General features: G+C 37.2%; 1 protein-coding gene across 1 annotated transcript in view; it reads right to left on the reverse strand.

The window, feature by feature from the left end:
• Positions 1–8,604: 8,604 nt before the first annotated feature.
• The window catches only part of LOC104556352 (guanine nucleotide-binding protein G(q) subunit alpha), a 136,596-nt gene continuing 122,987 nt past the window's right edge, over positions 8,605–22,213 (reverse strand). The window contains exons 7-8 of the mRNA XM_062017534.1: positions 16,243–16,396; positions 8,605–13,524 (exon numbers count right to left, since the gene is read on the reverse strand). Of these exons, the coding sequence (XP_061873518.1) occupies positions 13,334–13,524; positions 16,243–16,396 (345 nt within the window). The 3' untranslated portion in view covers positions 8,605–13,333. The remainder of the gene's footprint in view (positions 13,525–16,242; positions 16,397–22,213) is intronic.

Here is a 22,213-nt window from a genome sequence, read left to right on the forward strand (position 1 = left end):
CCTAGATTTTACGTAATGAACTTGCCTGTGGCACTCATTTATTTTCATACCTTTTCCCCTTATCATTTTCTGACATAATTCCTGGTGAGTGTGACTTTTCTAGTACTAAAGTAAATACATCTGGTGATGTCAGGTACTTTACTGAATAAAGACCTGGGTTCCAGGTCCTGATCTATCCCGAGAAGGAAATCCTTCACCTATTAACTTGCAAAATTCACTTCCATTTCAAACAAATTGTGACATTAGTGTGAAAAACTTCACCCTGCTTTTCCTATTCCTTCTGGTTGCAAACTTTAAACATTCATTTAAAAGCTCTGAATCCAAGTAGAGATGGGTACTGCATACAGCTGAAGCATACACAGTGTTACTGTGCCAAGGTATCTGAAGTGTAAAGAATTAGTTTGGTTGACCAAATCATGGGAGGCCATGAAATGATAGCTTGTGATGTGTTGTTTGTGAACGTATTAACACACAAGTAGAGACATTTTGGTTGAGCCAGTACCTGCTGGCCATGCACACATCCCACTCCACCTCATTTGTCATCTGGCTTATACAAAGGTGGCACACATATTGAGATGGGGAAGAAAATGCAGGTATGTTCCTGTAATGATTTAGCACGGAGCAGCTTTTGCTTGGTAACAGGGGAGTGGGCTGCAGTGAAGGCCTGGTAAAGAGTTTGCGGACCGCCCCCACCCTCCCACTCCCCCCCCAATCCTCCGGCTCCTGGTTTCACACCCACCTCCTGGACCAATCTGGTGCCTCTGCCAGCACTATTTAAGGATGGGAATTTGAAGTGCTGGCAGGAAGTGTAAGAGTGATACAAGATGGAGATGACCACATGGACCCTTCAGCCAGAGGAGGAGGAAGGAAGGAGAAGCAACAGACCAGAGACTCCTTTGCAAGCCGTGGCGAGAATGCAGACTATATCTGTGATTACTGGCAAAGTACCATTTTTCTTGTAGAGTGGTTATACATACAGTCACATTGATCAGCTCCAAGAAATCCTATCTCTGATGTTGATAATAATATGAAGGTACTGTTGACCATATGTCAACCTGGGACTCCTTCATTGGATGCAACAGACAGAACCTACCTGACACTGCAGCAGTGCTGAGGACAGGTGAGGCACAGTTGTTCTTTAGCAGGGTTCCTGATATACTTCCCTGAAGCTCTGTACACTCTAATTACTGTCATCAAACTACACTAAAGGTCTGGTTATTGTGCTACCAATTGTCGTAAAATTAGACATTCTTCTTTTGGAAATATCTTTTGTCTTTCAAAGTATAGTGAATTGACCTGAACAGCCATAAAGACTAACTGACCGTCTTTACCATGTGCAAGACAGAAAAAAAAAGGTGCACTGGAATTTTAATCTTTTGATGTGTGGTTATTCAAGGAGTGCAAGGAGGAGGAACAAGAAAAATCCACTGCAAAATGGAGCCTTTCTTCAGAATGGAAACAACATTATTGAACTTAGAATACCATTTTTTTCTGGCTGACAGATGTGCCTTGCTTAGGCACTTGCGCCTTCAAGGTCAATAAATGCCCTAAAGTCACTGCAGCTGAGACATCTGAAGGGATGGTAACTAAGAAACATACTAAGTCAAAAAATAAACCCACTTGCCCAGCTTGTTCTGCCTAGCGGAGTCCTGTTTCAGGAGCCAAGGCATCCCACTGAACAAAGCAAATACAGTGACTCATCAAGCCACAGGATACAGAGGCTGAAAAGCATAACCTTTCTGAGCAAAATGGCATCAATTCAGGATCATCAAGAGTGCTCACTTAAGGGCAGCTGGTAAAATAGTGGTTTGTACAGCATTCACCAGATAATATTTGCCAAGTGTCATAATAGCAGGATGTTAATGTTGTATCTCGGAGACCACAAAGATTTAGGCTTCGACAACTAATGGTGTGTGACAACTCTAATGAGAAAGTGGTGTGCACTGTGACATCAAAGAGGCTTTTTAATTGGTTCCCAACTAGCTAGAGGTGCATTTCTGCACCTCCATTTCTGCATTTCTGCTTCTCCAGAACTCAGTGGAGAATTACATAGTGCTACTGAGAAGCAAAGGAAGTCTTTCAGATGATAGGACGTTGGTTAGTTAGTTAGTCAGATCCATACATAAGCAGACTACAGAGAAACACCGCACCAATACACACGCTGTACAGGTAAGGTACTCTTGCAGTCTATGAAGCCTTCAAATGGAACCACATAAGGAAGTTAATGGGTTTTAGGAACTGAGGAAACAGAGAATTGTCTTAAATTAATAAATTTTAAAGAGTAAATCTCTACGGGAGTGTTAAATCTATCAGATTTTCACAAGACTAATGCAGATATTAAAAAAAACATGCAAGGGTTACTGATGCAGAAGGACAGGTTCTCCAACATGAGAATCACAATGAATTTCAGTCCTTATATCTTGGACTTAGTACTAAATGTTCAGATTTTTACCCCAACAAAGAGGGAAGCAAAGGCTCAAGGTGAACAGATATCGTTCAGAAGGCCACCACTAATCCTTGAACTGTGGTACTCTCCCTTAGTTCCCATAGGCCAAAAATGGCTCTGGTTTTCAGGTTAAGCAACAGTGAAGGCTGGCTTATGAAGTCAGTGTCAACGCACTTATGTGCCAAAATTGCAGTACTGCCCACTATGAATGCTAAATGCAAGTTGTTTGCTTGAACGCTAGTCAAAGAAGGATAAAAAATTGACCAAGAAATAGGCAATATTTTTTGTTTTGTTCTTCTGAATTTGATATTCAGCTATGCTCTGGTCCTATAACTAAGACTTAAGTCTGGGAAAGGTGCAAACTCTTTGCCAGGGCCAAGTCATGTATGGGAACTACACAGCTTCCAGAATCTGCCTAGTGCTTGTTTGTTTATATAGTATCCACTGTGACGGTGTTTGATGTGCTAGAACGTGGATGACAAAACCAGTCTTCCTTGATTTCTGTGGTACATAAATAATTCTCTCTGTAAATTTTTTTCATTGAACTCAAATGCAATTTTGTAGTAAATGCTAATACATGTTAAGTTGCTTAAAAAATGATTAACTCCAATTTCATTGATGAGTTCCAATTTCATTCAGTATAGTTCTTAAAAATTAAAAAAGCTAAACCCCAGTACATGTAGTATTAACACCAAAGACATTGAGAAGCACATCTGAAACTTTTAAAATCCAAAATGATGAAGTTGAAATGGTGAAATATACAAAAAGATCTGGGAAATAGATATGTTCTGACTATTTCTCTTTTCAGACATTCACAAGGTACTTCTGGTCTCCTGATGACACACTACCACAGCATCCAGGATTTTCTCATAATTTTAGTCTGTGAAAACCTAATACCCTTCTGCCACTAGAACAATCACTGCTGCACTTAGACATAAGATACCAATAAACACAGGCTTTTGCAGAAAAGTTTCATTTAAAGTAAAAAAAAAAAAAAGAAATGTAACAAAAGATGACACCTAGTTTTCATTAAAGTCTATGAAATTACAATGGTTTTACAATGTTTTTCTGGAAATTCTTTAAAGTAAGTAAGCATTACCTGTAAGCCTATCAGACATTGTAAAATGCCTGATGTGCTTGCTATGCCCATAGAACCACATACAAACACTTAGACAAAGATACTTAAAAGTGTTTGTACCTGTCTGTGATGAAAGATGTAAAATTGTGTGGTCTGGCACTGGCTTCTTTTAAATTCTTTACGTTATTGTTTCTATATACCATTTCTGAAATGTCACAGTTCCTGCATTTATAGGCAGGTACATTTACAAAAACAGATACATGTACAGAATGTACAGATTCATTTTGAACTTGTGTTTTCTTTAAGCTTAAAGCCTTGGCAAAGTGCCTCAGATTTTACCTTTTTTATTTTCAAAAGAACTGTAATTAAGTGGTGTGATGATTTCCAAGTTGCTATTGTCTCCATGTACTTTTGGCCCACACATAAGTAGTTACGGAATTAGTTTTTGACAAAAAAGAAAGTCCCCTCCTGCATCAGTAACTGTCAATGTGTGCATACTTGAGTCTAGTGTCCTGTTTGTTCTCCCTGTAGATCTGAGTACCTTGTTAATGGCCATCTGTCATCAATTACTTCATTTCTGGCTGCTTTAAAATCCTAAACTTGAAACCATGGTACCCATAAAGGCATCTTCCTAAAGAACAAGGGGTATCTACATATCGATGGTGTAATTACAGGCTCAAAGTCAACAGCCAGTGATCATTCATAAACCTATTGGTCTCTTGTGGACTCAAACAACACTACTGAAAGCTGTTGTCTGGAATGTGAGTGTAGGATGTCATTAGCCTACCTGGTGCCCTCACAAGTGGTTTTTTAAAAATAAAAATGAGAGAAGAAGTGTTAAAAAATCAGAAAGTGAATAAGGTAGAGAAATTCTGTTCCGGCAAAGGAAAAGCAGAATTGCCCTTGCTTTGAATGCAGGAGCATTAGACACTAAGACTTTGTTAAAATTTCTGCACTTCGGCCTTGTGGAATCACAGGTGGCATAGTGTGTCAGTGGCAGCAATGGACTGTATGGGAACTTCCATGGAGCCACGAGCATTTTAAATAATGCCATGCTGGCCTGAGTAAGTCTGCTCAGGACAAACTGCTGTCGGTGGTGGAAATGCATAATTTATTTACACTAATTCTTCAAACTTTGTTATTTACAAAAATTAAACTAGTAAGTTAATGTTGGCAAATTTCAGGTGATCAGCTTTAACAGAATCCTCCTTTGCGAAGATGCTTTCTCATGGATGTCAATGGAGTCAAATTTTTACTCTGACATCTCTGGGATGACAAGTGAATCTATCTTCCTTCTACTAAAATGTACTAGGCACAAAATAATTGAAAGTAAAAACTAAATCATGTTAATAGACTGCAGAAAATGCAGTCTGCAGCAACTAAAACTGTTTGCCACTTCACTAATTTCTAGTGGCAGAGACCTGTCTTTTTGTTTGCTGTGTGACAGACAACTAAATAAAGATCATGTTTCTGGCTCTCTGAGAAAGCAAACCAGGACATTCAGTGCTTGATAGTTGAGGAAAGCAGTTCACCTTGTTTTTTCAGCCTAGCACAAGACAAATGTTCTTTCCTATTTGCATTGGAACAAAGGAAGAGTGAAAAATGGAAAAGATTATGCACTAGGCCACTGAAGCCACAATGACATTTTCTAACACTTAGACATAAAAATAATTGAATTACACGTATTTTGCAGGTCAACTAGTAAAATCAGTTTCACTTGCTTGACTGGGGACATAAGATCTACCTTCGGTGCCTTGCAGCATTACACTGTTGCTCTCTGTTGCAATATGGAGGTGTCCTTCATTTCAAGCGCTTTGCAATAGTATGTATTTCTCAACTCCTGAACATCAGAGTAACACAGAAATAACTCTTAACCTGCATAACTTTGTAATTTTTGTGACAAGTGTTTAAAGAAGTCTTCTAGAGATATGCTAACAAAGTATCCCACACCCAGTTTGGTTTTTTCCTATTAACCTTGAACAAGTGAACACTCATATGATTTAAAATTTGTTTTCTCACTTAAGCTTTTCTCTGCTTATGAAATCTGTTGTGCTCATCCTCTATTCACCTTGTAGAGCCATATAATGTTTTGCCTTTCTGGTTTTACACTGAGAATTACACCCTGCTATCTTGACTGGAATTGCTTTTGTTTCCTATTGTCAGAAATGAAACCAGAGTGATTACGTATGAACGGAATTTTTTAATCCATAGCCACAGAACTCTTCCTCTTGTGCTGCTATTTCTATACGTTTCTACAAGAGAAACAATCAATTTCTAGGTCATATTACTGAAAATAAAAGAAGCTGGGTTTTACAAATACTAGTCATAACATCATTTGAACTCTTCTGACATCTGTTAAAGAACCTGAATAATATAACTACATATGTAAGGTGAGGAAAACAGATTTCTTCTGTCTTAGTACAACAGTAGCCTGTTGCAATTGAAGAGGAACAGCTCAATCAGCTAAATTATAGAGATACTATTGATGTATGTGTTAAAAGATTATTATGCAAGGGAAGTATACAATTTGATTACATTTATATCCCACCTTTTGCCTCTCAATTACATTTATCTCTGCAAGAATATATCTGAACTTACTGTCGAATTAATGCGTCTCTTCAGCTGAGTGCTAGTCTGATTGTTGCATTAACCACCTCATACAGAACTGTAGGAAAAAATGCAAATTTTCAGTAACATCTTGGCAAACACAGTTCTCTATTGATAATGTGAAATGTCGTATTAAAGTGGTTATTTTGGCCCAATTTAGCTCATTTTAGTCTCCTATATCTCTCAGTTGACTGTATTGCAGCTACAGTGTAGAACTTAACTTTCTGAAATGTCTGTCCACAAGGCTAATTGGATCTGCCCTTAGTGACAAGAACTTTCTGAAGCTACTCCTATTCACAATTTGCCTTCAATTCAGTATATTCAGTTCTGTAATGATTACCAGAACTGAATATGATACGTCAAGCAACCTCCTCTTTATGGCAAAAATGAAAAGGAAAGATATGGGAAAATAATCAGAACAAGATAGCAGGAGGAACATGAAATAAGGTTAAATAAAAAGTCTGGTCTTCTTCAGCTCTATTACATTTCATCAGTTGTTCAATTTTAGCAGACTCATTTACATTTCATTCACGAGAATCAAAAAGTATTTCAGACTGTACATATATAAAGCAGCAGTGTAAAAATATTTTCTTTAGATGTCAGGAAGCAACTAATCAGTGTGATAAACAAATGTGAATGGAGAAGGAAGGAGTGCCCTGGGCCAGGACACAGCAAACCTTGAATATCATGCACAGTGCACATGCATTTTAAGTATCTTAAGATGGAAAACATTGCGTTTAGGGTTTTTTTTTTAAGATCTTACTGGAAATTAACTTTTTTTTTTTTTTTTTCCTCCCTTGTGGGACAAATGAAAACCCAATTCTTGTATTTCCCCATCCCTAACACCAAATGTGACTTGGCTTCTGTATGACCACGGCTGAGTTTAGTCCATGTATACACAAACTTGATGTTCTTAAAAGGGAGCAGAAAAGAGTTCTCCTTGTCCTCTTTTTCTTTTTTTTTTTTTTTTTCCCCAGGATAAAAATGCAGTCAAGACCTTTCAAAGTGAGCAGAGTAATCCTTCAAAGCCAGAATAGCTAATAGCTCATGAAGCCTGTAAAAAAAAGGTTTTAGATACTACAGTTTTTAAAGGGTGCACCTCCTTTTTTTCTCCCCAACTGCTAAGTGTTTTGGCTACACAATCCTGCATCTTCCACTTAGGCAGTTTAGCACTTGGCTGAACCCTTCTTTAGCCAAGCTGGCTGAAACTCCTGTGTAGTGGACTGCTAAACAAGAAAAGCAAAAATGGGTGGAGATTTTCACTGTTTATTGTCTGGCCAAGTGGCAAGGCTGATGTAAAGGAGAAAGAAAACCCCAAACGGCTGAGAACTAGGAACTGAGAAGGTCTTGGAAGGTGGTTCCTTTTAGTACCAATGAATTATGAGATGGGGTCAGCTGCCTTGGTACCAGATACTGATACGAGACACATTCCTGAGTAGCTGGCAACTGTTTATCTTGTGGCAGTCTACAAATACTATGGAGAATTCCAGGTGTTTGGGACAGCCTCCTACAAAGAGGCTGGCAACAGGTTGACACGACCTATTATGTGATGTAAGGTTTTATCACAACTTTAGCACAATTTATCACACAGATAAAGGTTCTACATCTATGTAACGTATCTAAAGTTTGCCACTTAACACTGTATTTCTGTTGACACTATCTTCACTGAGACCTAATGATAAAATAAATCCTTCCCCATTGATCCCTCTCACATTCTGCAACAGGAAAGAAAAACAAGGAACCATTCAGTCAAGTCCTTGCTTAGGCAAACTGTTTGGACTCCCAGAATTTTACTTCAACTGTTGTGAATACATAATAGAGAACAAACTAATGTTTGTAATTGGCCTAAAATTCTGTTTCTTCAGTAATGAAGACTTGAGGTCCACAGATAAAAGCCAGAATCCTGAAAAGCCACATGTATGCATCTTTCCATTATTCCTATCATCACAGAGGCAAACATGATCAAATAAAAAGTTCTCTTGCAGTACTACAGCAATCAGCCAAAATGCTTAAAATCTCACCTTGCTGTCTACAAATTCTGAAGTTTTCTATTAGTGAGATATGGGCTATTATTTCTTTTTCCCCATGCTTCTCAATTTCCATTGTACACTGCCAAAAAACTCTGTTTCCTAATACTGGCAAACAACTGTCTCCACTGTAACAAACCTTAAATGTTTTGAATGTTCTTAGTGTAATGTAGATATTCCGGAAATTTTAATATTTAAACAATGATGACAAAGCACATATAGTTAAAAAGTAATAATGGAATACTACATCTATCAAATGTTTGTCATAGTAAGAAGCACTTTGCAAGAACAATGAGCCCAAATAATAGTTCAGAAAAGCCAAGTTTAAAGGAATGAAGATACTATAGTACGAAGTTATGGCCAAAAATATTGTATTTTTAACCTGCCACATTTTTGAAGGGCAGTAACTGTACAATATTTTCTTAAAAAAACAAACTATTGCAATCCTTCAAACAACACACAGTACATGCATTTAAATGACACTTTAAGAACAGCAAATATGATCTTTATTTTTAAATACTGCAAGTTTAAAAATGTATCTGAGACATCCCTGCCCAGCCCAAAGGAAAAAAAAAGGTCAAATAAGGATTTCCTGCAGCATGGCAAATGAGGAATCCAGCAACAGACTTCAGCTTAGACTGTATTTTGACAGAAGAGAAACAAACCAACAGATTTACAGCAAGATCCATTTGACTTTACATTTTTCACACTCTTCCAAATCCCCTTCTATTCCTTCCTTCCTTCCCTGCAGCACAGCTGCTGTGAAAAAGCTTGAGTGAAAATTCCTTTAACTAGCTAAATAGTGACCCTCAATGTACTCCTGACTATGCAGAAATGTTTCTGGTTTGACTGCTAAAACTCAAAATGTTATGGGTAACTAAAAGCCCAAAAGAGGAAATACTGGTAGCTCCTCTTCTCAAACTAAAGGTATGTTTTTTGCAAAATCTCTACTAAACAAACAAACTGGACAGGGACAGATGCTTTAGTTGTTTAATGTACACTGAATTGAGAATTTACGGTTTATGTCCAAAGAGGGACCATATTTACAAAAGTGTGACTTTCTAAAATACCATAGTTTATTACCTACACCAGGACATTTGAGTTTCCTAAATTGTGATCGTCTCTCCAAAACATAGCTACTTTACTGGTCTCTTAGCTAGAGGTAGGTCATTTGTAGGCCTTGTTAATATGCTGTGCACGCTTCGTTAGGTCACTATCGCAACAGCCTGCAGGATAATCATGCACAGAGTTCCAAGAACAGCAGCACATAAAATAAACTACTTGGCTAAATTTTATATTTTTTTATGTGGGTAATATGTCTTTGTTTTCTCCTAATATTTCATTCTTTTGTGACGAATATGTAATAAGGAAAGGGTCGTGAGGTTGAGTAATCGGAAAGTCTTCTGCACCTTACGACCAAAGGCTGGGAGTCTAGCAATGTCTTTAGATGCAGCCCTTTTCCCCCTGCTTAAAGTTTTTGCAAGTCATGCAGTCAACTCTGACTGATATCCAGCATAAAAAGTCTCTTCTCCACTTTGAAACTTAAAAATGTGATTCACAATCATGTGGCAGTATGATTAAAAATTACAGTCCATACACCTTGATAATCAAAAGAGTCTGAATTACAAAAAGTAAACTGCCCTTATAGCTGCATCATCCTATGTATGTAAGGACAGCGCCAGTTACTCTGTGAAAAAGGCAAGCTTAAGGTTTCTGTAAAACACGTATTACAGCTTTTTTGTGCTAGTGAACATCTAGAATACACAGGTTCCCAAGACGTTTTCCTTCCCTCCTCCCCCACTTATGACATTCAAAGAAATCACACAATTTTGGCAAAGTTAAAAGGATTTCTTGTCTTGGATGTTTTTGCCTTCAGTTTCATGTTAGGAGGCACAAACTTGTGGACTCAAGCACTATAAGGCATAGTAGAAACCACCGATTAAAACAACAGCAACACCACCACCACTACCACCACAATGGAATATACTGCAAGTGGGAACAGCTGTGTCATTTAGAAAGGAAATGTTTTTGTAAACTGTCACACTGCAATGCTGTGTCAGGTGATTCATGTAAAGCTTGCCTTGACATACCCAATTTCTTTTTTTTTTTTCCTGCAGAACATGCCCAAATGATCTGAACATTGCCACAGGTTCAACTTACCTAGAATATACCGGAAGCAGCCCAGTGGCACGCGCTCTTGAAAACTTTTGCACTGACAATGTAACTGTAAAGCATGAGTAAACTTTTGTTTTTCTACAAATCTCAGAACCATGTTTCCTTCTCCCCCCCACCCAATATCTCCTAAGTAAAGAAAACAAATTAAAAAAAAAAAATCCAAACAAGCCCAACCCTTTGTTAGACATCATTGTCTGGTTTGGGTTTTTGGTTTTTTTTGGTTTCTTTTTCTTTTTCTTTTTTTTTTTTTTTTTTTTTTTTTGTTTTGGCTACAGTTCCATTTAAAGCACGGAATCCAGTGTGGTTAATGCATTCCCCCGGTTAGGAGAAGGAATATTACTGACAGTGGAACTGTGAAAACAGAAGTTCTGTTGCGTTTATAGCAAGATCAGGACCAATTTTGTTATGCTGTACATGTAAGAGTCACTGCTCTGATCCCCTATTCAGAATGTCAGTGTCACTTTTTATAACCTAGTTCTAACTGCTTTCGCTTTATTAAATAAAATGTGTTAACTCCTTAAACTCATTAACAATAGTGACTTTTAGGTTGTTGTTATATCCAAGGTTTCTGAAGGACTGTTTGATCTGATGCTCTGTAATTTTTCATGGCATGTTTAGGACAACAGCGTGTACTCATTGGTACTTAGGTACAATGGTTTGAACTAATCTTACTTTTCTAATAAAGCCTATTAGAAAAGCAGAAGTAACCTAACGTGAATCTGCCAAACATAAATTAACTTTATATTTAAAAGCTGATGTTCCAATCCTGGATACAACGGCATTACACTCTTCTAAGAAAACTGGTTTTTACACCTGTATAAAGCCCTCACAAGACTGTAGCGATACTTTGAATGTGAATGGCCTCTGTCTGGGTGTCTATTCAGGAATGTGCAAATGATTTTACACAGCACAATGCTAGTACCGCTCTGTACTATAGTAAATTTTTTCTTTGATTTGTAAATAAAAAACAACAACAAATCCCTAGTCAGAAATAAACTGACAAAATTTACATTCTTCTCTCTTAAAAAAGTAAATAAAATAACATTATTTAAAATGTGAATTAGGTATAAGACATACAATACAATTACATAGATACATATCAATACAGCACATTCAATTTGCCAAAAATTAATGATTACAAAGCCAATATGGATGCTGCCATATATATATATAGATGTATGTACAATGATTATAGCATTCATAATTGCACTATACCTACAACCAGTTTTAAATTACAAGGTGTTTTAAGAGAGAGCAAAAATAGCAACTGCTTGTATTGTTGTTTTGGAGTTGGGAGGGTTATGGATGACAAACGTGTCATTAGTATTTATTGTTAACTTCAGTAAACAACTAATAAGCCATTCTTTTCTTCATCTCCCTTCCACTGCTATGAGGCAGCAATTTCTGTGTTAAGTGCACTCTAGTGCCACAGATAATCCAATTACACATCTGAACTCCAGAGTTTTCCATAGCTTGCTAGCAGTCATGCACCTAGCCAAAAAACACCTTTCAACCTAAGCTGCAGAATAAAGGCTCGTCAATGTGTGCTGCGTTTTTGTTGTCAAAAAATTGCACATTAAAATTTCAAGAATGATTTTCTCACTGTTTCATTTACATTAAAAAAATGTTTTCTGAAGAACTTTGAGAGAGGCTATTTTGCATGAATACCTATCAAATGTCTGTGAATTAGTTAGTTAACAAGCAACCTTACAAAGAAAGATTCCTGAATGTGATCTCTCATCAATAATTTCTTGTTATACAACTAAAGGTGCCTTGATAGTGTTACAGAAAACAATCTCTATGGAGAGATTTAAACTGCCTTTAAATTAGTAGACCACAAGCCTGTGCATGGTGCACCTTGTAGCTTAGCCACTCACACTGTTGGTTTTGGCATTAGAAAATTGAATACTTTCTAAAAAAGGGAACATACAAGCTGAAGCTGTATTTGTTTATCATTTGGCAGTTGACTCAAGCAGGTCATTTCCTAACCCATCAGTCTGGCATTTCAATCAGTATCTTACATTTCAAGAGCACTGGTTTTATAAAAAGCCAGATTTGGCAACATCAATTTTATACAATAAAAAGGATTTTTCTACTGTGGAAAAAGAACACTTAAACAAGCTCTAACTTAAGAAAAAAATCCCCACACAACTGAAAAAAAGCCCCACTGTTTCAGGCTGCAGCCACTGGGGAAAATGTAGTGTCTATGACATGTCAATCTGGCATTTGTGAACAAAAGAAGAGAAAAAAATGGCACATGACAATTAAAAAGATTCTAACATATTTCATGTATGCCCCAGATTGTGTCTTAAATTATTTCATTACTGTCTTCTGTGCACCTTTCCAAACTGTGAAAATACGGTTAAATTTAATATCCACAGACAACTGTAATTCTATTTTGCAATCCCAATATCCCAGTCTCAAAGTAAAGACAGAACAAAGACACCCATGTCAAGAATTTAAAAAAACAAAGTAGCAATGCTTTTTATCCTACAGAGAGAGTACATAAGGTAGAACTAGAATGACTGATGACTTAAATTCTGATTGATAGTATTTTCCTGACCAAATAACTCAACAGAAAATATTTCACCCAGGAATGCAACTGGGAAAAAAGGCCATTGTACCTGGTAAAAGATCGGAGGGGAGGGGAAGGCATGAGAGAGAAAGGGTCAGGGAAGGAGAAAACCAGCTTGATTTTGCTTCATTAGCAAAAAAACTGCTATCCTGTGTAAATGTTAGACTGAGAATTTAAAACACATTGAGTCACAAGGTTTTGCCTAAAAAATGAGGAAATGTGCTGTGAATGTACTTCAGCATCTTTTGTTTTTCCTCCATATAGTTTAAATAAAATCATAATATTAACTACAAACTCTGTGGACATTCACAGAGTCCAGGCCAGCAATAAATTAGTATTATGCAAATTGTTTCACAGATAATACAGTCCCTCTCGTGTTATCTTCAATCACACAAAGTTGGTTTCGGAGGGCCTTCTAGGCACAGTTAGACCAGGTTGTACTCCTTCAGGTTTAACTGTAGGATCGTGTCCTTGACAGCAGCAAAGACGAAGCGGATATTCTCTGTGTCTGTAGCGCATGTGAAGTGGGAGTAGATAATTTTGTCACTATCTGGATTCAGGTCTACGAACATCTTCAAGATGAACTCTCGTGCTGCTTGCGCATCCCGTTGTGGTCCTGATAATTAAGGTGAGAAAGTCAGTTTTCTTAAAGTCCATTCAATATTTGACCTTCTTTAACAGAAAACAAGAATGGCTCAGTACGTGGTCCTCACATAAGAGATGTGAGGGAAATTCTACTAATCAAGAGTACCATATACTGCCTACTTACTTCCTGGTAGGAGCTATGAAAAATAAAGATGGGAGAAAACTTCAGAAGTTCATCAAGTCAGAGCTATCATGTCAAAGCTCCTCTTTTTCCCTTGACTGTCCTCAAGAAGCTAATGTTTAAAACAGGTGATTTATAACTACACAGAATGAAAACCAGAAAGCCAGCTGTACTCATAAACCTTTAAAAAGGATAATAGAATTGGTGAATGTTTAGTCTACACCTACTGTACTTAAGTTCTTTTAGCACTGCAACATTTACTAGTTTTACAAGGATTTTGGTAGGGTGCATAATGAAGTTATATTCTCAACTGGACTGACAACTGTCACCGTTAGAACTTCCTTTACTCTAGTGACAATAAAGTACACATGCTCTTCAGCTGAAGCTATTTGACTGCAAAAGGCTCTAACAAACCAACTTTTTATCTAAATGACGTATGGTGTGGTCCCATCAGATCTAAATTAAGGTTGTAGTTCACATGTTCGGCTTTAAAGAAGGCAGAAGGTAACTGTTCCAGCCTGGAACAGCGAGGATTCATTCATGTTCACAGCCAAAAGAGCAGTGCAGATGCAAGAACATTAGCCACATTAGCTGTTGAGTTCTGTTGAATTCTGTTATTCCAGTGCTGTTTCCAAAGGTCATTATTCCTATGGTCTCCTGTTTCTGGAATGTGAGTTTCTACAGATCACGCAGGTTTTCTGTGCTGGCTGTTCCTCCTGTTCTCTTCATTACTTCTGTTTTTCACATGGCATATAAATAACAGTGCCCAGCTGTTATTTGCAGCCATGTCCTTCAAACTAAACCACTTGCTGTTTTAAACAGCTTCCTAGAATTTTGTTACAACAGTTTCATAGTAGCTAGACACAGCATGCTCTCAAAATCTACTGCAATATTCAAAGCCCTTATCCACATTTGCTTACCTAACCACACCTCTACTGACTACTGCGTAATTTAAATTTTCATTTAACTGAAGTTCAAGTGTGGAAAATTGATGTTAGAAAGAATGTTTATGATCTCAGGAATCTGGGAAAAAAATGAATGAGTCAATGTTAAATTTAGACTGCAAAGTTATTGTGATGTAAATAATACAGAGATTTGGAAAAGAACTACAGTATTAACCAGTGGGGTTCCTGTCCACTGCTCCCTAATCAGTTTTCAAAGAATGTTTCTCCATGATACATTCAGGATCTATATAAGAAGTACTACATCAATATTTTTCTCTTCCTCTCAACCATGGCTCCTTTTTTCCTTAGTCCTCTCTCTCTCTTCATTGCAGTCTTAGAGTCAGTCTTCTAATACTAGCCATGCAAGGATGTCTTCATACAAAGACACTGACCCCTGAGCAGTCCTCAGTGCCCCAATATTGTTATAATACAATGTGCAGCAGCAGTCCATCCTGGCCAGCGATTCTCATCCCTATGCTACTTCCTCCTTTGTGCAGTAAAATGGCTGGGAAAAGCGATCCAGCTGAAAAATACCTAAGTCTGATCCTCTCCTTGGATCTTCCCACGCCCTGTATCATCAGCATGCTGGGACAGAAGAAGGAACGACACGGTGACCTCTACAAGCCAAAGACCCCACCCTGCCACCAGAAGAAATCAGATCAAACCATAACCTTGTCCATGGAATTAAGTTCAGCAAGATCAGCAGAATTAAGAGACAAATACTCTTCAAGACTTTCAGGTCTTGACTCCCAACAGTCCTACCAGTCTGTAAACCTTTCCCCCCTCAACAATGGCAAAGGACAGGAGAAAGAGGATTACTCCTAGCTGAGTGGTTGAGTTTTGTTTGGTTTTTTTTTTTTATAGACAAGCATCCAACATAGGCTTTACTGTCATTTGAGTGGTGATAACAGAGCAGACTGTACAGTCTCGTCTTCAGGATGTTACCTACACAACTAGTCATACAAGGTAAATTCGAGAGAACAAGGAAATTTCTGTTCAACTGTCAGTTCTCTTCTGCATACCTCCAGGAAACTGAAACTAAGCTTATACTGACTCACTAATAATAATATGGTCTGCAAGTTGCTTGCTGTTTCCTTCTCCTTAAACAGGAAACAAAATGTACATTTTTCCTATTATTACTTTTCATATTTGAACAATCCCTGCTGGGCCAAAACAGATTTTATTTTCCTTTTCCTTTTCCCAGAGAGAGCTGATCAGACTTCCACTCAGATGTTCAGCCTTACATAAAACAAAACCTCAAAAAACCAAAGAGTACAGCAGACAATGTGTAAAAGTGAGGAGTGCACTTTTACTTCTTTTTAGCTTTTATACTTCCATTGAAGCACCTATTCTAACTTATGAAAAGGACAGTATGTGGTTTACTGCTAATATCACAATACTTGTCTAACAGTCAACAGCTTCCCATGAAGGGTTCTGCCATTTGACTCATAATACGGTACAAAAAGAAACCCTGGCAGTCAGACAATTGTAAATGGCACATTGCCGTTTTTTTTCTTAAGAGTAAAATGTATAAAAGGATCAGCCTGACATTTGGACATGGCTGTTACAATTTGTCATTGCTGCAGTGTAAACAGAGCATAAGCACTGATGTCATTATACTTACCATCATACTCTGGAAAATAATCAACTAGATGGGAATACATAATTTTCTCCTCTAAAAGATCTTTTTTATTTAAGAACAGAATGACTGAAGAGTTCTGGAACCACGGATATGTGATAATTGTCCTGAAGAGTGCTTTGCTTTCTTCCATTCGATTCTGGAATGAAAAAAGAGAGAAATTTGGGTGGTTATGAAAAGGTGGTTTTTTTTTTTTTTTAAATCAGTTCCTGATGTTTCCCTTCATTTGGTGAATGGATCCATTTAATGTGTGGCACCTTCCTACCTATTTGAAACATTCAAGCAGTTAAATTATAAAATAAGCAGTTTATTAAACAGGCAGGCATTTTCCTTTTGCAAATGAAACTGCTCAAGTTTACACACTCTTTAAAAGACAGGTCATGAACACAGAAGCTGTTAAAGGTATGTTTTGTAAAGTCCAAGTGTGAACAGTAATGAAATGGTGGGTATCAAAATACATGTGATTCAGTGTACCACAATGTAACATAACAATCAATTCCAGGTTTAAGAACATTTAAGAAAGCCATTTGGCTTTTCCTTAACTTCAAAAGCAGAGTTAAATAATTCTTAGAAAGAGATCAGCTTTAAAATAGCTGGAAGTAAATTTGGAATCTGAGAACATTTTGTCAACACCAAAGCCTTATGACATGAAATCTCAAAAATCCGTAAATTGCTAAATTTGTTTCTAACATCATTGGGTTACCTTTTACTTTAATTGCTCCTGAAAACCACTTTGTATTACAGCTGAAATGTAAGTGAAGCCTACAGTTTCATTTGTAAGACTTTTCTATCATTGTGAAACTATGTTACAATTTGATACAGTTCTGAAGAACTGTTGTGCTGACATGTCATGGTTAATACTGAGTCAGAACAAATTAACAAATTAATAGGAACTTAAAAAAAAAAAACAAACAAAATCTCCAAAGCCTAAAAAACCCCTGTTCTGTAGAAATTTATGGTTTGGTCTCTTATGTCATCACAAAATCTTTATGCAATTAATTTATAAAACCTTACTGCATGCTGGAGTGGTGAGTTAAAGAAAAACAGCAGAATTTTTAGATTGGGAAACTAATGCAGAGGAATAAAACCTTAGCTTTCTTCCAGTCAGTTCTTACGACTCATATTGATTTCAAAGATGCCAGGATTTCATTCAGAAAGGAGAAAAACTGAAAAGTCAACAGAGCCAAGAATAAAACCTAAGTCCTTAGATTAACTGTTAATCAGTTTTCTTCTTACCTAACAAGGCTTTACAGAAAGGCAATGGGAATTAAACTGGATACTACTCACTTTTACAGCTTGATGAAAAGGAGAACGCAATGTAGACTTACAAATAGAATCACAGAATCTTAAGGGTTGGAAGGGACTTTTAGAGATCATCTAGTCCAACCTCTCTGCCAGAGCAGGACCACCTAGAGTAGGTCAGACAGGAACTCGTTCAGGTGGGTCTTGAATGTCTCCAGAGAAGGAGGCTCCACAAGCCATCTAGGCAGCCTGTTCCAGTGTCCTGTTACCCTCACAGTGAAGAAACTTTTCCTTGTGTTTCTTTGGAACCTCTCATGTTTCAGCATGTAGCTGTTGCCCCTTCTCCTATCATTGGACATCATTGAGAAGATCCTGGCTCCATCCTCCTGATACCCGCCCTTTACATATTTGTAAACATTAACAATGTCACCTCTCAGTCTCCTCCAAGCTGAAGAGCCCCAGCTCCCTTAGCATTTCATTATAAGGGAGATGCTCCACTCTCTTCATCATCTTGGTGGCCCTGTGCTGAACTCTCTCCAGCAGCTCCCTGTCCTTCTTGAACTGAGGGGACCAGAACTGGACACAATATTCCAGATGTGGTCTCATGAGGGCAGAGTAGATGGGAAGGAGAACTTCTCTTGACCTACTACCCACAGCCCTTCTAATACATCCCAGGAAGCTATTGGCCTTCTTGGCCAAGAGGGCACATTGTTGTGTCTACTGTTTAAATTAATTTACATTTTCATTAAAACTTGGTATCTCCTAATGTGCCAGTCAGAACGTGAAACAATGTCACAATAAACAGTATTCTTCCACACTAAATTTATAGACTATTGAAAACTTCTCAGTAAGAAATGTGCAAAGAAAGCAAAAAGAAATTACTTACCTAGAGCAAGTGCTCCTGCTTTTCGCAAAAGCCTTTCAAAAAGGCTGCAATATTTTGTCTATCATGCTAATTTTTTTTCATAAATATAACAACAGGTTGCAAAGACAAAGTAAATTAATTGGTTTGTTTCTTGAATAGCTCAAGAAAACTGCATTTTACAAATGTTACTTGACTTGAAGGACATTTTCATTTTTTGTTTGAAAGGGATGCCAAATGATGAAACAGAAAAGGCATGCAGACAAAAGTTACATTGACATAATGCCTAAAACAATTTCTGGCATCCTATCAGTTAAAATATTAATTCTATAATTGCTGTGTATCATGAAAATACCAGGAGACATACAAAAAGAAGAACAAAATAGTGTCTTCAATGTAAAAAGATATCTTGTGGTTTATGTTGATTGTGAATTTTGTATGACATGAATTGCAGTCCATAGAGTCACTTTTTTCCTATTATATATTTACAAATATCCCTCAAGTCTCTTCAAACTTGATTTGGACTTGATTTGAGGCAAGATATCTACTAAGGAACAACAGACAGCTCAGAGATGAAGCAGTTTTCCATTATTTCAAAGATAGTTCAATTCAGAACTAATTTAGGATGCCAAAAAGGGATACTACCAAGAAGTCAGTGTAAAAAAGCGCTTCAGAAGGAATATTGTTTTATCAAAGGAAGTAATCACAATCTTGAAAAAATTTCAGGAGTGGTCAATATATGCAGTCTAACACAACTGAAAGAAACAGTGTACTGCTTTAGAAAAAACATGTAGCTCAGGACATGAAAGTCAGTAAAACACCACTAGATTATCCCATCCCCATTCCTTTCACTGTATTCTTTGGTATTTTTAAAGTTTCATACAGAAGTCAGATTGCCTCCAGAAACAACTTACTTCAAAAAGTCATCCAGTTACCTACACTTCCAGAAGAGCCATGCTAAATCTGAATCTGTCTATGAATCTGTCTAACAGGTCTACGAATTTCCATGATCCTTCTCAAGGTAAAAAGACCACACTATGCTATGTTCTGCCCTTCTAACAGATGCATGGGAAAAAAAAGACTACGGTTATCACTGGTTATCCTCTCTGAATGTATGTCACAGTGGAACAATTCACATAAAAATATGCCTTCACAAAAGACCTATATAATAATATGGTACTACTAGAATTTTAAAACGTCAGATCAGTTGATTCCAGGGATTGCATACAGAATTCATCTCATCTATATATTTAATAAGTGTCTTGTAAAGCCTCACAAAGATATTAATTGAGAAAATTCCTTTTCAGTTCTTTGCATGATATCCACAACACTATAAAGTACCTACTGCTAAAGGGTCAATGCTATTTCACTGGACAAAAACCTTAATCTCAATACAATCATATAATGATGGAATTGCCCACAGGTTTGCCTATTTTCTCTGATTTTATCAGCTGGTCTAATAAAATAATTTCCTCTTCCTTGCTTATTTTAGCTTTTCTTTTGTCTGCAGACCCTCTGAATGAAAATGTCAGTTGTATCTGACCACATCATGAATTACAGGGTTGCTACTGCAGTCACACGTCACATTAATATCATAGCTTTGATATCTAAAGATCAAACCAGAGAAATCCAAAATTCATAATTTAATGTTAACTCCGAGTTTTGGTGGGTTTTTTCAGTTCTTTTATAACTTTATTACACATAGATCTAATCACTACATCACAGATAAAAACTAAAGGTGGCTCAAAAGAGATGAAATAACCTAGTAAATAGATGTCTTAACTTCACACTCAGGTTGGGAGTGTACTGTTTTTCACTGTTTTTTTCTACCTCTTGTTACTTCCACAAACTGAGTACGGACAATATTATTGAAGTGTTAAGAACACAAAATACTTAAGGTGCCCTAAACAGAAGACAGATACTCACTCTATAGTAACCATACCTGTGTCTGCTCTTGGGATGTAATTTTAACATGTTAAAACCTAAAGGATCTGTCTCTTCTGTTCTCTCCCTTTAACTCCTACTTTTAGATGCGTTGGTTTTCTGTAACCTAGCCCTGCCTTTGCAAGTATGTAAAAATGCTTACCGGTTGTCTGAATTACAGGAAATTGCAGTGGCTTTTTCCTGTCTCCTGTCCTTAAGAGGAAGGTAGATAGGATCTAACTAAATACATACTAAACTCTCAGCATGTTCTAAAAACTGTCCCACAAGCAACACTGTAAACTTGAAATGAATATATATCATCATGAAAAACAATCAACCTCTGGCTTCTCCTTTAGAAAATATTCCACATATTGAATCAAACCATTTGCTTTTCAGGAGTATCTTTTTTAACAAAGAGGAGTCAAAGTCTAAAAGGTCACAAAGGCACAACAAAAGAAGTGCCCAGATGAAACGTTATAGCTTTGATACTAAAGGAATATAATGTCTTCCTAGGAAAACACTGCAGTCTCTATTTTGAATTTGAAGACTGTATTTGTTAAACTTGTTACTAAAGAGCTCAGTAATGATAATGAACAGCAAGTGCAGTCAACTGATGTGGGGGTAGCTGATAAATATCCAACACAAGCTCTGAACCTTAAGAGAAGAATCAATTGAGAAGAATTGATTTCTTATGTTATTAACATGTTTTGAAGCTGAATTCAGTGAAACACTTCAGCGTGATTCTAACTATAAATATGCATGCACTTCTGCAAAGCTACCCCTTAGGCTTAAGTCATGACCTTGCTGTCAGATGTTCTGTTAGTAAAGAAGCAGGAAAGCATCATCATATGTTTTCCCATTTCTAAGTAGCTCTTCCCAAGAAGCAACCTTTTACAGTCTCTGCATTAAGACATTGGGATGCCTATATTTGGAGAAGGTTTTTGCCTTTATTTCACAAAAAATTTTCTCATTATAAAATTTAAAACATTAATTCACAGTGTAGTTCCAAAATCAGACTCTTCATGTAACATTAATACCACTCCTACCACATACAAGTTAAGGGTCTGACTACCTGGATGGCTTCTAAATAAGGGCTAAGTCTACCAGTGGTAAAACCACTACAATTAGGTGACAGCAGCTACTATTATAAATGAAGAGAATGTAGGGACTTTGGCATGCACATTGGCAGGGATACTGCTGCACTACTGATACCATTCAGTACCACACAACATGAATAACAGCCTCACCTTTAATTTGGGTAAACAGCTCACAAATCTTTCACGGAAATGGCGGCAGAGTTCTGGCTCTACAATGTTAGCTGCAAGTCATGTCTAGAGTTCATCTAGTCTAGTCTTTCATTCAAGTAGGACTACTTGGCAAATCTTGAAAGCCTATATAGACAGAGATTTCAATACTTCTCTGTTTTCCCCATCCCACTGCTGAACTAATGCCCAAAGGAAAAATGTTTCCTAACATACACCCTTAACCTTCCCAAGCCAAAGCTTGTTCTACTATCTGCCTAGGAAAGTTCAGCTCAATGGCACACTTGCAACTCTTCAAATACTTGTTGCCAAATATTAGGTGTCCTCTTCACTACATTAAACAAGCTCAGGTCTCACTCCTTCTTTAGAGGCTACGAGGCTCTGGGCACTTAATATCTTTCCCAATAATTTATGTGATCCTGAAGTTGCCTTTACAAGCCCTTTGCAATTATTTCAGAGGGAAATGGAAGGGAATTGTTTTAAAGATGGTGAACTGACATTTTGTCACTCAGATGTATACACCGTATCTGTTTTGCTGGAACTGAAAGATGGCCTAGAGATTTTTTAGGTAGATTTTTCTACTTGAGCAGATAAAGCAACATAGGTCCTGAGTTTACCCTAGAAGATTACACATTCTATTTTATTTTAGAATGATTCAAGGATTTAT

Source organism: Colius striatus, chromosome Z (genome assembly GCF_028858725.1).
Source record: "Colius striatus isolate bColStr4 chromosome Z, bColStr4.1.hap1, whole genome shotgun sequence".
Taxonomy (NCBI): domain Eukaryota; kingdom Metazoa; phylum Chordata; class Aves; order Coliiformes; family Coliidae; genus Colius; species Colius striatus.